Source organism: Tachyglossus aculeatus, chromosome 16, assembly GCF_015852505.1.
Source record: "Tachyglossus aculeatus isolate mTacAcu1 chromosome 16, mTacAcu1.pri, whole genome shotgun sequence".
In the NCBI taxonomy this organism is placed as follows: Eukaryota; Metazoa; Chordata; class Mammalia; order Monotremata; family Tachyglossidae; genus Tachyglossus; species Tachyglossus aculeatus.
Genome location: NC_052081.1, coordinates 41,100,468 through 41,113,946, shown reverse-complemented (window position 1 = coordinate 41,113,946; position 13,479 = coordinate 41,100,468). Strand labels below are relative to the sequence as shown.

Sequence of the window (13,479 nt, the reverse complement as noted above, 5' to 3'; positions counted from 1 at the left end):
TAGTGAGTGCTTATTATGTGAAGAGCACTATACTAAGCGCTTGGGAGAATAGGATAAAACAATAAACAGACACATTCCCTGCCCACAGTGAGTTTACCATCTAGAGACGAGCTTTGTACCTAAGCCGGCTGAGGGGAGAAACTGCCACTCTCTGACAGCATCGACCTTGGTCCGATCGGGCAGCCTGTTATCGGTTATAGCTGCATCACACATTTTACCTCAGAATCCCGGAAAAACAGTAAATCCCAACCTAACCGAAATGATGGTATGGATTTTTCCAAACTCCCAAGGCCTCAAAGGAAAAAGAGCCCTTCGAAAACTCTAAATGACTCCTCTTCAGAAACCGAAACCAAAGCGGATCTGCCCCGACGGCCCAGCCGCAACCAATCCGAGATTCCCAAATTGGAGTTTTTATAATGGAACCGTGGGGCTCGGCTGAGGCAGAGGGCACGACAGAGCCCAGGGAGATGAATTCCACCCAAATCCATTTCTGCGCTTCAGACTGCTCGCTGCCAAGGTAATTGGAACCCAGACGGCCTGTAGCCCACGGCGGCTTCTCCCCACCAGTTATTCAGCTTCCAGACGTGGCCGCGGGTCAGGGGGATCTTCTCCTGGCTCCCCAATCAATCAATCAATCATATTTATTGAGCGCTTACTGTATGCCGAGCACTGGACTAAGCGCTTGGGAAGTACAAGTTAGCAACATATAGAGACGGTCCCTCCCCTCCCCAGAAAGGCCCAACTGTAAGCTCTCAATCATGGTTCTCTGGCTCCGTTCAACATCTGCTCCAGTCCAGCCAGTCAATCTGCCCAGGATCCACTGCTGAAATACCGTCTGGTTTTCCCCCCCCTTAAACTGGGAGAGGTCAACTAATTCTCCCATAGTCCTAATGACAGTCGTGATATTTGTTAAGCACCTACTATGGGCGAAGAACTGTGCTAAGCACTAAGGCGGACACATCACCACCTTTTTTTATTAAGTATTTGTTAAGTGCTTACTATGTGCCAGGAACTGTACTAGGTGCTGGAGTTGACACAAAGTTGGACACAGTCCCTCTCCCACGTGGGGCTCACAGTCTAAGCCCCCATTTTACAGATGAGGTAACTGAGGCACAGAGAAGTGAAGTGACTTGCCCAAGGTCATACAACAGACAAGTGGTGGAACTGGGAGGATTAGAACCCAGGTCCTGTTGACTCCCAGACTCGTGCTCTATCCACTTGAAACACAGTACTTGTTCTAGGTGAGGCTGAGAGTTTGAGGGGAGGGAAGACAGGAAATTTATACTGTCCTCTCCCAAGCGCTTAGTACAGTGCCTGCTACAAAGTAACTGCTTAACAAATACCACAGTTATTACTATTATTATTGTTACTATTATTATTCATTGAGTGCTTACTATGTGCAGAGCACTGTACTAAGCGCTTGGGAGAATACAATGCAATCCGCACTTCCAGCAGAGAGTCTAGAGAGCAGAGCACAGCCAATTTGGAAAAGAATCCGTCCCTTCCCCACTCTGGGGGGGGCATCTATGATGGGAAGGGAAGCAGTCTGGCGTAGTGGATAGAGCACGGGCCTGGGAATCAGAAGGTCACAAGTTCTAATCCTGACTCTGCTACTTGTCTGCTGGGTGGCCTTGGGCAAGTCACTTCACTTCTCTGGGCCTCAGTTCCCTCATCAGTAAAATGGGGATTGAGACTGTGAGTCTCAAGTGGGACAGGGACTGGGTCCACCCGATTTGCTCGTATCCACCCAAGCGCTTAGTACAGCACCTGGCACATAGTAAGCGCTTAACAGATGGCATAATTATTATTATCATTATTATTATTATACCAAGGGATATAATATATCTCCCCCTTCCAGACTGTGAGCCCATTGTTGAGTAGGGACCGTCTCTATATGTTGCCGATTTGTACTTCCCAAGCACTTAGAACAGTGCTCTGCACACAGTAAGCGCTCAGTAAATACGATTGAATGAATAAATGAAAGGGAGATGCTTCGGTACCAATGAACCAACAACTGGGAGTGTGGCTTACTTGTTGTGAACCGGCTGTATTTTCTGCCCAGCTCACAATCCCCCAACTCACCATGGGACTGCTGTGCACACTGTAAGCACTCAATAAATATGACTGCCTGACTAACTGACTGACTGCAGCGATCAAAAAGTGTCAGGGGGAGGGTAGGGGATGGGGCGGAGGACCAGGGTGGGAGACAACATAGACCTCCCTGATTACACCTGTAATAAAAACTAGCTGGTGAGGAGAAAAAAGGCTTTGCTCTTTGTAGCAGGCAGATGAAAGGGCTTCAAAGAAAACCTTTCATTGGCAAAGGAAGCACCTTTCTTAAGCCTAAAATGGTGGTTCTACCAAATGTGTATGTGGGGGGGACACCACCCTGACCCTAGGAAGAGCTCACCCCAACATCCAACAGTGGTGGCAGAGACCCGGGGGGGCAGGGAGTCGGGGGGTTCAGGGAGAAAATAACCTCACAAACCTTTTCGAGGCCATCTTCCTTCAGGCTGATGATATCCAAGTCAAAATCTGTCCTCAACCCACTGGTTTTGTTGAAAACAATCCGTCCGGTTAAACCTTCCCACTGGGCCTGAGGGGCGGAAGAGGGCAGAGTGGCAATTGCTTAGCCTCATAAATCATCATTCGCTACAACTGTACAGTGCTTCATTTTAATTACTCCTTCCACTGATACTTTTTCCCCGAAGACCATGATTAATTAATAATCACCTCCATCATTGCTCAGGCTCCGGCACAAGCTGGCTATTTCCATAAATTCTATTATACTCTGTACCCTGATTTACATTTGCACCTTTCTTGTTGAACATCTATCTTCGATTTGGCTCAATTAGGCCCCTCCGGCCCCGCTTCCGGGTCGAGAAAGAACAAGGATGTAGGGGTGGGGGTTGGTGCTGAGGCTCGCTGAGCAGGGAACTGGCCCCAGAAATCTCAGTCTGAGAACGGGACAACCTTCTGCCAAGAAAAGCACTTTGAAAGAACATAAGTTTGTAAGCTTCTCTCATGGGAAGCAATTTTGGTACCAACTCTACTGTGTTGGAGTCTCCCAAGAGCTTAGTACAGTGCTCTGCACACAATAGACTGAGCCCCCTTTTTCCTCTCCTCCTCCCCATCCCCCTCCCACCTCTTCCTCTCCCCACTGAACCTGTATATATGTTTGTACAGATTTATTACTCTATTTATTTTACTTGTACATATTTACTATTCTATTTCATTTATGATGTGCATTTAGCTTTAATTCTCTTTGTTCTGATGACTTGACACCCGTCCACATGTTTTGTTGTCGGTCTCCCCCTTCTAGACTGTGAGCCTGTTGTTGGATAGGGACCGTCTCTATATGTTGCCAACTTGTACTTCCCAAGCGCTTAGTCCAGTGCCCTGCACACAGTTAGTGCTCAATAAATACGATTGAATGAATAGGCAGTAAGCTCCTTGAAGGCCGAGAGTGTGTCATCAACTCAATTTTGTTGTAATAATAGTAATGATAACAATAATAATGATGGCATTTATTAAGCGGTTACTATGTGCAAATCACTGTTCTAAGCGCTGGGGAGGTGACATCTTGCCATCTTATACTTCCCAAGCGCTTAGTACAGTGCTCTGCACATAGTAAGTGCTCAATAAATACGATTGATTGATTGACAAGGTGATCAGGTTGTCCCATGGGGGGCTTCCAAGTGCTTAGTGCAGTGCTCTGCCCAGAGTAGACTGTATGGTCCTTGAGGTCAGGGATTGTGTGTTCTAATTGTACTGTATTTTACTCTTTCAAGCGCTTAATATAATGCTCTATACACAGTAGATTGTAAAATCTTTCAGGGTAGGGATTGTGTCTACCAACTCTATTGTATTGTACTCTCCCAAGCACTTAGTACAGTGTTCTTGCACAAAGTAGAGAAGCAGTGGCTCCCGTGGATAAAGCATTGGCCTGGGAGCCAGAGGACTTGGTTTCTAATCACGCATCCACCACCGGCCTCCTGTGTGACCTTGGGAAAGGGCAACAGGAGAGCTGAATAATCTATTTTTTATGGTATTTGTTAGTAATAATAATAATGATGGCATTTGTTAGGCGCTTACTATGTGCAAAGCACTGTTATAAGCGCTGGGGGGATACAAGGTAATCAGGTTGTCCCACGTGGGGCTCACAGTCTTAATCCCCTTTTTACAGATGAGGTAACAGACTCAGAGAAGTTAAGTGACTTGCCCAAGGTCACACAGCAGACATGTGGCGGAGCTGGGATTAGAACCCACGACATCTGGCTCCCAAGCCCGTGCTCTTTCCACTGAGCCACACTGCTTCTCTAAGCACTTACTATGTGCCAGGCACTGTATCATGCACTGGGGTAGATGCAAACTAATCAGGTTGGACCCATGTCCTACATGGAGCTCACAGTCTTAATCTCCATTTTACAAATGAGGCACCTGAGGCACAGAGCAGGTAAATGACTTGCCCAAGGTGGTACGGCAGACAAGTAAGACTCACACTCCCTGAGCCGGCAGGTTCATTCATTCATTCATTCAATTGCATTTATTGAGCGCTTACTGTGTGCAGAGCACTGTACTAAGCACTTGGGAAGTACAAGTTTGCAACGTATAGAGATGGTCCCTACCCAAAGCGGGCTCACAGTCTAGAAGGGGGAGACAGACAACAAAACAAAACATATTAACAAAATAGATTAAATACAGCGTGGCTCAGTGGAAAGAGCACGGGCTTTGGAGTCAGAGATCATAGGTTCTAATCCCGGCTCCGCTACATGTCTGCTGTGTGACCTTGGTTAAGTCACTTAACTTCTCTGAGCCTCAGTTACCTCATCTGCGGCCAGCAGCTGCAGGTCCACTTTGTCCAGTCCCCTGCCTCTAAGCAGGGGGCTGCGTAAACCATCCGGGTCGCATCCGGGTCGGGGGGCCTGACCCACAGATCTTCACAGATTTCCACCCCCTTCCTCATGAGCCTGTTTCACTGCTCAGGCTAGAACTCAATTATTAGCATTCTAGTCAGACACTTCTTCCCTTAATGACTCCTGACTGTTCAGTCATTCATTCAATCATACTTATTAAGCACTTACTGTGTGCAGAGCACTGTACTAAGCGCTTGGGAGAGGACAATATAATAGACACATTCCCTGCTCACAATGAGCTTACAGTCTAGGCTTCAGAAAGCAGTTCCCGCCACATTATTGATCGAGCCTCAGAAATCTCCACTAGCCTAGTCTGAAAACTCCTTTCATTCATTCATTCATTCAATCGTATTTACTCAGCGCTTACTGTGTGCAGAGCACTGTACTAAGCGGTTGGGAAGTACAAGTTGGCAACATATAGAGACGGTCCCTATCCAACAGTGGGCTCACAGTCCTCCCCCTTTTAGACTGTGAGCCCACTGTTGGGTAGGGACTGTGTATGTTGCCAACTTGTACTTCCCAAGCGCTTAGTACAGTGCTCTGCACACAGTAAGCGCTCAATAAATACGATTGATTGATTGATTGATTAGAAGGGGATCTGGACTCCTCTCCCTTGCTTGGGGGTGGGAGTGAGAAGGTGGGAGGCGGGTCAGAGAGAGAAAGGGACACTCAGCTCTTCTTGAAGTCACACAGGTGTTGGCTGGGGTGGGACCAGAGTGAGGCTCCTTGATTTGCCAAGTGACAGTGAAACAGTAGACCGTTTTAGAGACTTGGCATTTCGGAGAGGAGCGGAGAAATACCAGGCTAAAGTTCAGCGTGTGTGAAGCATCTTTCATTTAGTGTGTATTGAGTGATGGCAGAAGGGCATGCTGCATGCCGGGAAATGTCACCAGGCGAGGAGCCGCTATCTCCCGCTATTTCTGCTCACTCCTGGCACGGCACACTTCATGACATTTAATTTCCGTTTAGCTTACAAGAAGAAAGCTTGTTCTCAGGGCTTATCCTGGATTTGAAGGAACTGAGGGTAATTTCTAGCACAGTGTTCTCGAGAAAGACCAGGAACCACTGGGGAAGAGGAGGAAGAGGAAGAAGTTTACTTCACAAGGCGAAGCCAAGTAGCATGGCCTTGTAGATAAATCACGGGCCTGGGAAACAGAGGACTGGGGTTCTTATTGCCGGTCTGTGACCTTGGCAAGTTGTCCCCCTTCTCCCTCTGGTCAATCCTCTTTTCTTTGGTGTCTCCACCAAAAGGAGGGTGTAGCCCTGAAGAGAGGCAAACCCCCACCACACCAACAGTGAGTTTTCAGCTCTGTCTGGTCAATAGTGCCTTTGTGGGTGGGGGTTGGGTGAGGAAAGGAGAAGCCAAAGCCACTTGCCAAGATGGCATCTGGTGGATTAACCGGTGGATTTTGGTTATCCACCCTTGACCCCGACACTGGGACTAGGGAAAGCTGGAACTCATAAGTCCACTGGGGAAGTAGCACGGCCTAAAGGAAAGAGCAGAGGCCCAGGAGTCAGAGGACCTGAGTTCTAATCCCAGTTCTGCCAATTGCTTGCTGTGTGACCTTGAGCGAGTCTCAACTTCTGTATGCCTCAGTTTCCTCAACTGTAACAAGGGGATTAAATCTTGCTCCCTCCTATTTATTCTGTGAGCCCCATGTGGGGCAGGGACTGCTTCCAGCTGATTCTAGACTGTGAGCCCGCTGTTGGGCAGGGACCGTCTCTATATGTTGCCAACTTGTACTTCCCAAGTGCTTAGTACAGTGCTCTGCAAACAGTAAGTGCTCAACAAATACGATTGAATGAATGAATACACTTGAATCTATACCAGGACTTACAACAGTGCTTGACACATAATAAGCCCTTTACAAATACTATAAAAAAAATAACGTCTAAACAGCAGCATCCCTCTGGAAGTAGTTGGTGTCAGAGACAGTTCCAGTTCAGGGCATTGCCTCAGGGCAGAAGCAGTGTGGCCTAGTGGAAAGAGCCTGGGTGTCATAAGATCGGGGTTTTAATCTTGTCTCAGCCTGTTAACTGCTTGCATGTCCTTGGGCAAGTCACTTAACTTCTGTGTGCCCAGATTTCTTCAGCTCTAAAACGGGGATCAATGGCCTCTGCTCCCTCCAACTAAGACTGTGAACAGAAACTGAGACTAGACGAGACTGAATCCAATCTAATAATAATGATATTTGTTAAGTGCTTGTTGTATTTATTCATTCATTCCTTCAGTTCTTCCTTCCTTCACGGGAAGCAGCGTGGCTCAGTGGAAGGAGCACAGGCTTGGGACTCAGAGGTCATGTGTGACTTTGTCAGCTCTGTGACTTTGGGCAAGTCCCTAAACTTCTCTGTGCCTCAGTTACCTCATCTGTACAATGGGGATTAAGACTGTGAGACCCACATGGGACAACCTGATCACCTTGTATCCTACCCAGCGCTTAGAACAGTGCTTTGCACTGTTCCCTCCCCTTCCAGCATCTATCAACGCTTGTGGATTGAATGAGTAATAACAACAACAACAACAATAATAATTACAGTACTTGTTAAACACTTACTATGTGCCAGGCACTGTACTAAGAACTGGGGTAAATAGAAGCAGATTGGGTTGGACACATTCCCTGTCCCATATGGGGCTTCCCAATTCACATTTGCGCTTAACAAATACCAAAATTATTTTATTATTATTATTCAGTTGTATTTATTGAGCACTGGGTGCAGGCCATTCTACTAAGCACTTGGGCTAGTATAATACAGCAACAAACAGACACTTTCCCTACCCACAACAACCTTACAGTCTAGAGGTGGGGATACATACATTAATATAAATAAATTACAGATATTTACTCAAGTGCTGTGGGGCTGGGAGGGGGGATGAACAAAGGGAGTAAGTCAGGGGGACACAGAAGGGAGTGGGAGAAGAGGACATGGGGGGCCTTAATCAGGCTTAGCTAAGCTTAACCAAGCACTGTTATTTATATATGGTGCTTATTATAGTATGCTATACTACGCACCCACCCCCCCCTCACCTCTTTGATGAAGTTCATGAAGCGTCCTCCGAACCTCCAGGCTTTGTGCCGGTGGCACTGCAGAGAGTTGACGGTCATCTGTGGGGCCCGCTGGTAGCAAACAGAGACAATGTGGACGGCATCGTACAGCAAGGCAGCGTCTGTCTAAAATACAGGGGAACAGCACTTGGTGGTCAAGCCTGGGGTGAAGAGTAGCCCCAGGGCCACTGGAGGTCATCCCATCCATCCCCTTGCCACCCCGCAGGACAACAATCCCGAACAGAGAGCAGGAAAAGCCATCCTGCTCCCTCCCCTTCCAGCGTCTATCAACGCTTGTGGATTGAATGAATAATAACAACAATAATAATAATTACGGCACTTGTTAAACACTTACTATGTGCCAGGCACTGTACTAAGATCTGGGGCAGATAGAAGCAGATTGGGTTGGACACATTCCCTGTCCCATATGGGGCTTCCCATTTCACAGATGAGCTAACTGAGGCCTAGAGAAGTGACTTGACTTGCACAAGGTCACACAACTGACAAGGGGCAGAGCAGGGATTAGGACCCAGGTCCTTCTGACTCCTGGGCCCATGCTGCATCCATTAGGCCCCGCTGTTTCTCTAATTCCATTACTTGGGGGAGGGAAATGGAGGCTAAAGGGGAAAATCACCCCAAATCACTGCCCATCCCCAGGGAGCCCCCCGGAAAACAGTCTTTATGCTCTCTTGTGGGCCTGGTGGAGTTGTTTGTTTTCAGAGAAAGCAGCAGAGCGGATTCACGGCCTGGATTCCACTCGGCGGCAGAAAGACTTTCCCCGGCGGTCATTCCGGCGGCTTGGGACCGATTCATGTAACTCCAAATACTTACCTGGTGCCTGACTCCCCGCATGGCTTCACCATCAGCTGAAGGGAGAGGACAGAAAACCCAGCAAGAGAAGGATGACATGGAGCTGGGGAAACGGCTGGGGCCGGGGGTGGGCAAGCAGGAGATACCCAGATTTATGATTAAGGCAGAAGCAGAGGAGGCAGGGCAGAAAGTTGGGAGAGGGTCACTTTATTTTTATCCTTCACTCTGGGAGCCTCCACTGCGATGCAGCTGCCTCCCCATCTCTGCTCCCCGGAGCCCAGGGCCACCCAAAACCACAATGGTTGCAGTTCGTTCATTCACTCATAAGTGCTTACTATGTGCCAGGCATTGCACTAAGCGCTGGGGTGGATACAAGTTAATCCCAGTTGGACACAGTCCCCATCCCACATGGGGCTCACAATCTTATTCCCCATTTTCCAGAAGAGGAAACAGGTTCACACATTGTCTTTCACCTTGGACAAGAAGATTCAAGGGCTGGGCAGGGTGGCGGGTGGGGTGCCAGGCTCCTGGCTGGATGGAACCTATTGCTTAGTTATTGGCCACTTTACCCACTGCCAGGGATGCCATCTGGATCATTCCTGGCTCAGTTTGTGACTGGAAATGCCATGTTGCCTCTTCGTCTCCTAAAGAGGGAAGGCCGAGGCTTCCTTTGAACAGGCAAGACCAAACTCCTTGCCATGGCAGGGGCTAGAGGCTGGAAGACTCTTTCCTCCCTCCCCCAACAGCCCACTTAGACACACTCTCTCTCTATTTCTCTCTCTCGCTCTGTCTCCTCCAGGCATTTGTGGACGGATTTGCGGGATTAAAAGAATTGGCCGTTGGACTCTAATTGCTTTGTATTGGGATTTCCTTTCTCCTTGTTGCAAATCCCTCGGGAGAGCCAAGAATCCTTCCCTGGTTCCTCTCCGTCGGAATCTCAATGTGCTCAGGTTTTGGGGAAGAGTCTGGAGGTGCCAGGCCTGGCAGGGTGGGGTGGGCTTCTGGTCTTCACCTCCACCAGAAACCAAATCTCTCCCGAGGCGGGGGGCAGCCCCCAGCCTGGGGCTCCCCAAGCTGCCATTTCAGACATCCCTGGGTTCCCTTCAGAGCCAGGCCACGAGCTGTCACAGACACTTGGCCCGCGTCCCCGCAGGAGATGAGAGCATGCAAATCAGCTGAGGAGCCAGCGGAGCTAAGTGGAGCTGGTCCGATGGGGTTTCTCTTTCCTCCCTCCCTGCTGTTGCCGCTCTTCCAGAGCTCTCAGAGTCATATATCCACGGCGCCCACATCATCCTCCAGGGCCCGGTGAATTCAGCGAGGCACTGGGGAGCGGGATAAAACAAGGAAGGTGTCCGTGCCTTTAGCAGGGGCAGAGCAGGCTGGGGAGCAGGAGCCTGAGCCGCTATCTGAGGGCAAGAACCGGCTGCTGGAGGAAGTCCACCCTCCCGGAGGCTGCCGGGAGATCTGGTGCCAACAGGCATCTTGGCCCAATTTCCAGCAACCACTTCTCACTCGGGGTCTGAGCAGCTCCCAGCCCCGCATGCCCCCTCCCTTCCTCTACCCAAAGTAACGGCAGAGCTAACTCAGCCAGGCAGAACCCGACAACCACTTTCCGACACTCCGCCATGGCGTGGCTTCCCTCCGGTCTGCCCTCCCCCATTTGGGACCCAGGGAGCAGCATAAATCATGCATCTATTTATAAATTATTTGTCAATAGGATAGAAAATGAGTATGCATATAGAAGCTGTCGCGTGCATTTTTGCGATCGGTAGTAGATGTAGTGACTTTGTATTTTTGTTCTAGGGCCCGAGGGGCCCCAGAAAAATTAGAAGGAGGAAGAGGAGAAGAGGAGGAGGAGGGAGAAGAGGGAAAGGGGATTTAGTCACCCTATAAATAGCAGTAACCTTTTCTACCATTTTCCCAGCAGGACTGCCCTAAGGACAGGCTAGTGGCATGAATAAATAATACTGGCAGCTTCGCCTACTGTATAGATGGTAGGGTCTGAGTAATAGATACATGGCCTGGGTGAAATAGGTTCAAACTCACTTTCAATTCCAATGAATAAACACGAGGGAAATTCCTCCTGCTTTCAGATTTTGCCTCCACCTCCTCCTGCCCTCAGTCCCCCTGCAGATTCCGGCAACATGAGCACCCCAAGGGACAATGGGAAAAGGCATCAGTCACAGGTCACGTACCATCATGACCCCGTCCAGCAGCCCTGACTCCACGCGGGGAGCTGCCTGGAGCCTCTCCATGGACCATTTTTCCACTATGGCGGACACGTGTGGGTTCTCCACATTTAGGATCCGGAAGCCGGTTAGGTTCACGCCGGAGTAACGGTACGGTTCCAGATCTAATGCATAAAGATCCTTAAAAAGGAGAGATGGGTTTAAACAATTTGCAATTTTCTCAGCTCACCACCCCGCCCCCGACATGCCACCCCTCAACCACTTCCGCGTTCCCTGTTACTCTATGCTGTTTCTAGGGAAGCAGTGTGGCCGAGTGGTTAGCGCACAGGCCTGGGAGTCGGAGGTCATGGGTTCAAATCCCGGCTCTGCCAATTGTCAGCTGGGTGACTTTGGGCAAGTCACTTCACTTCTCTGGGCCTCAGTTACCTCATCTGTAAAATGGGGATGAAGACTGTGAGCCCCACATGTGACAATCTGATCACCCTGTATCCTCCCCAGTGCTTAGAACAGTGCTTTGCACATAGTAGGCGCTTAACAAATGCCATTATTATTATTAAGGACCTGCCTGGGTTCTAATCCTGGCTCCGCCACTTGTCTGGTGCGTAACCCTGGACAAGTCACAATTTCTCTGTGCCTCAGTTACATCATCTGTAAAATGGGGATTAAATCTGTGAGCCCCACATGGGACAGGAACTGTGTCCAACCTGATTAGCTTGCCCCCAGCGCTTAGAACCATGCTTGACACACAGTAAGTGTTTAACAAATATCATTACTATTATTATTACTATTGTTTTCACATCCAGTCTCACAGCTGGAGCCCCAGAGGGCTCTGATGGGGGTGGTTCTATTGATCAATCCAAACACCTCACCCACATCCTCCCTCTTCATACCCGACAGACGATCACTCTCCCCGCCTTCAAGGCCTTATTAAAAGCACATCTCCTCTAAGAGGACTTCTTTAACTAAACCCTCCTTTCCTCTTCTCCCACTCCCTTCTTGTCTACCAACTCTGTTATTTTGTATTCTCCCAAGCACTTAGTACAGCGCACTGCACACAGTAAGTGCTCAATAAATACCACTGATTGATTGATGCTATGGCTAATGGGCAACTGAATAACCCTGAGTTTCACTGAATCACCAACATGCTGCTCCTTTAGCTGCAGTGCTCTGTTTCTATTCAGCTCCAAAAACAGTGCTCTGTTTTTTGGGTTGTCGTCTTTTTCTGTTTCTATTGTTTCATTTTTGCTTATGGACCCTCACTACTCTTGCACTGTGAGTGCCTAATTTTTCCCTGGGTAATTTCCCCCAGTGCTCAGTACAGTTCTCTGCACCCATTAGGCATGCAAGAAATAGCACTGAATGCTTGCAAGAATGGGGCTTTCTGTACCTGTGGTCCGTACAATAACAACCCCAGCCCAGTGCTCCCGGGGGGTTGTCTGGGTACCCCCATTTGACAGCTGGAAAGTGTTTTAAGGCCCAGTAGGAGAACTTGACTATATTTTCTTTTAATGGCTTGAAAAAAATAATTAATGACTGCTTCAGTCCCAATTTTCCAAGTAAGCAAGCCTTTAACACCACTTCTCCAAGCAGGATCTGACGCTTTGGCAAATAATACCAGCCCTGTCCAAGGGGGACTATTTTAAACCAACTTTGTAAATTATCCCAGGGCTCCTGGATATGGGCCAGCAGGAATGTAGGAATTCTACAATGGGGACCGCCTGCTCCCACTCACACACCTCCCCTCTATATCTCCCAGCTCCCGGGAGTCTCCAGGTGGCCTCTCACTACTCACAAGGCCCCAGGCTCCCCTGGGCCACGGGCAAGCTTGAATGGGCAATGGTGGATTTCCCTATAGGCTAATCTAGAGAGACCCATTTTGTGGAGGGAATGCACATTTTGAGGTTGACTCAAGATCCCTCTTCAATCCATGCCCACAAAGTCCCTGAGGACTCTTCTCCAGGGCCCAGAACAGCAGGTGGGATTCGTGGCTTGACCACAGCTATTGAGAATGAGTGTTTTGTCATTTTCAACTTAGAAGGATGCTGTGCCCAGCGGTTCCTGTGGAGTTATCTCTTCTTGGTGTTTCTCAGGTGCTTCTGCAGAGCAGATTTCTCCAGCCCCTCTCTGCTCATCATTAAGAAGTCACAGACGATCCGCAGAGATGCTCCTCTGCCACACCAGCAGGATAACTGAGGCAGAAGGCCACTGCCCGACAGATTATGGGAACCGACCTCCTCTTCTGCAAGGCTCTGAGGCCCCTCACGCTCTCCTGCAGAGATGCTGCTTTCTCCTGGCCCCTTCCTAGCCCCACTCTGTCCCCCTGGACACCCCTGGAATGGCAAGGGAGTGGGGAGTCCCTAAAAAGAACAAGAATTTGCCTGATGGAGGCCCTGTAGTCATATTTTACTTGCTGCCGCTCCAATTATAATAGATTTTATCATCCAAGCCAACCGTATTTACAGTTTTCCTGTTGAATTAATTACGTTCTTGAGGATAGTTGAAGGGTAATAAAATTCAAAG

At 48.9% G+C, this 13,479-nt stretch overlaps 1 protein-coding gene across 2 annotated transcripts in view; it reads right to left on the bottom strand.

Annotated features, from left to right (window-relative positions):
* The window catches only part of GRIK3 (glutamate ionotropic receptor kainate type subunit 3), a 176,107-nt gene that overhangs the window by 35,223 nt on the left and 127,405 nt on the right, over nucleotides 1–13,479 (bottom strand). For both annotated transcript variants that reach the window (XM_038757791.1, XM_038757790.1), the window contains exons 6-8: nucleotides 10,966–11,139; nucleotides 7,943–8,086; nucleotides 2,489–2,596 (exon numbers count right to left, since the gene is read on the bottom strand). In XM_038757791.1, coding sequence (XP_038613719.1) covers nucleotides 2,489–2,596; nucleotides 7,943–8,086; nucleotides 10,966–11,139 — 426 coding nt within the window. The remainder of the gene's footprint in view (nucleotides 1–2,488; nucleotides 2,597–7,942; nucleotides 8,087–10,965; nucleotides 11,140–13,479) is intronic.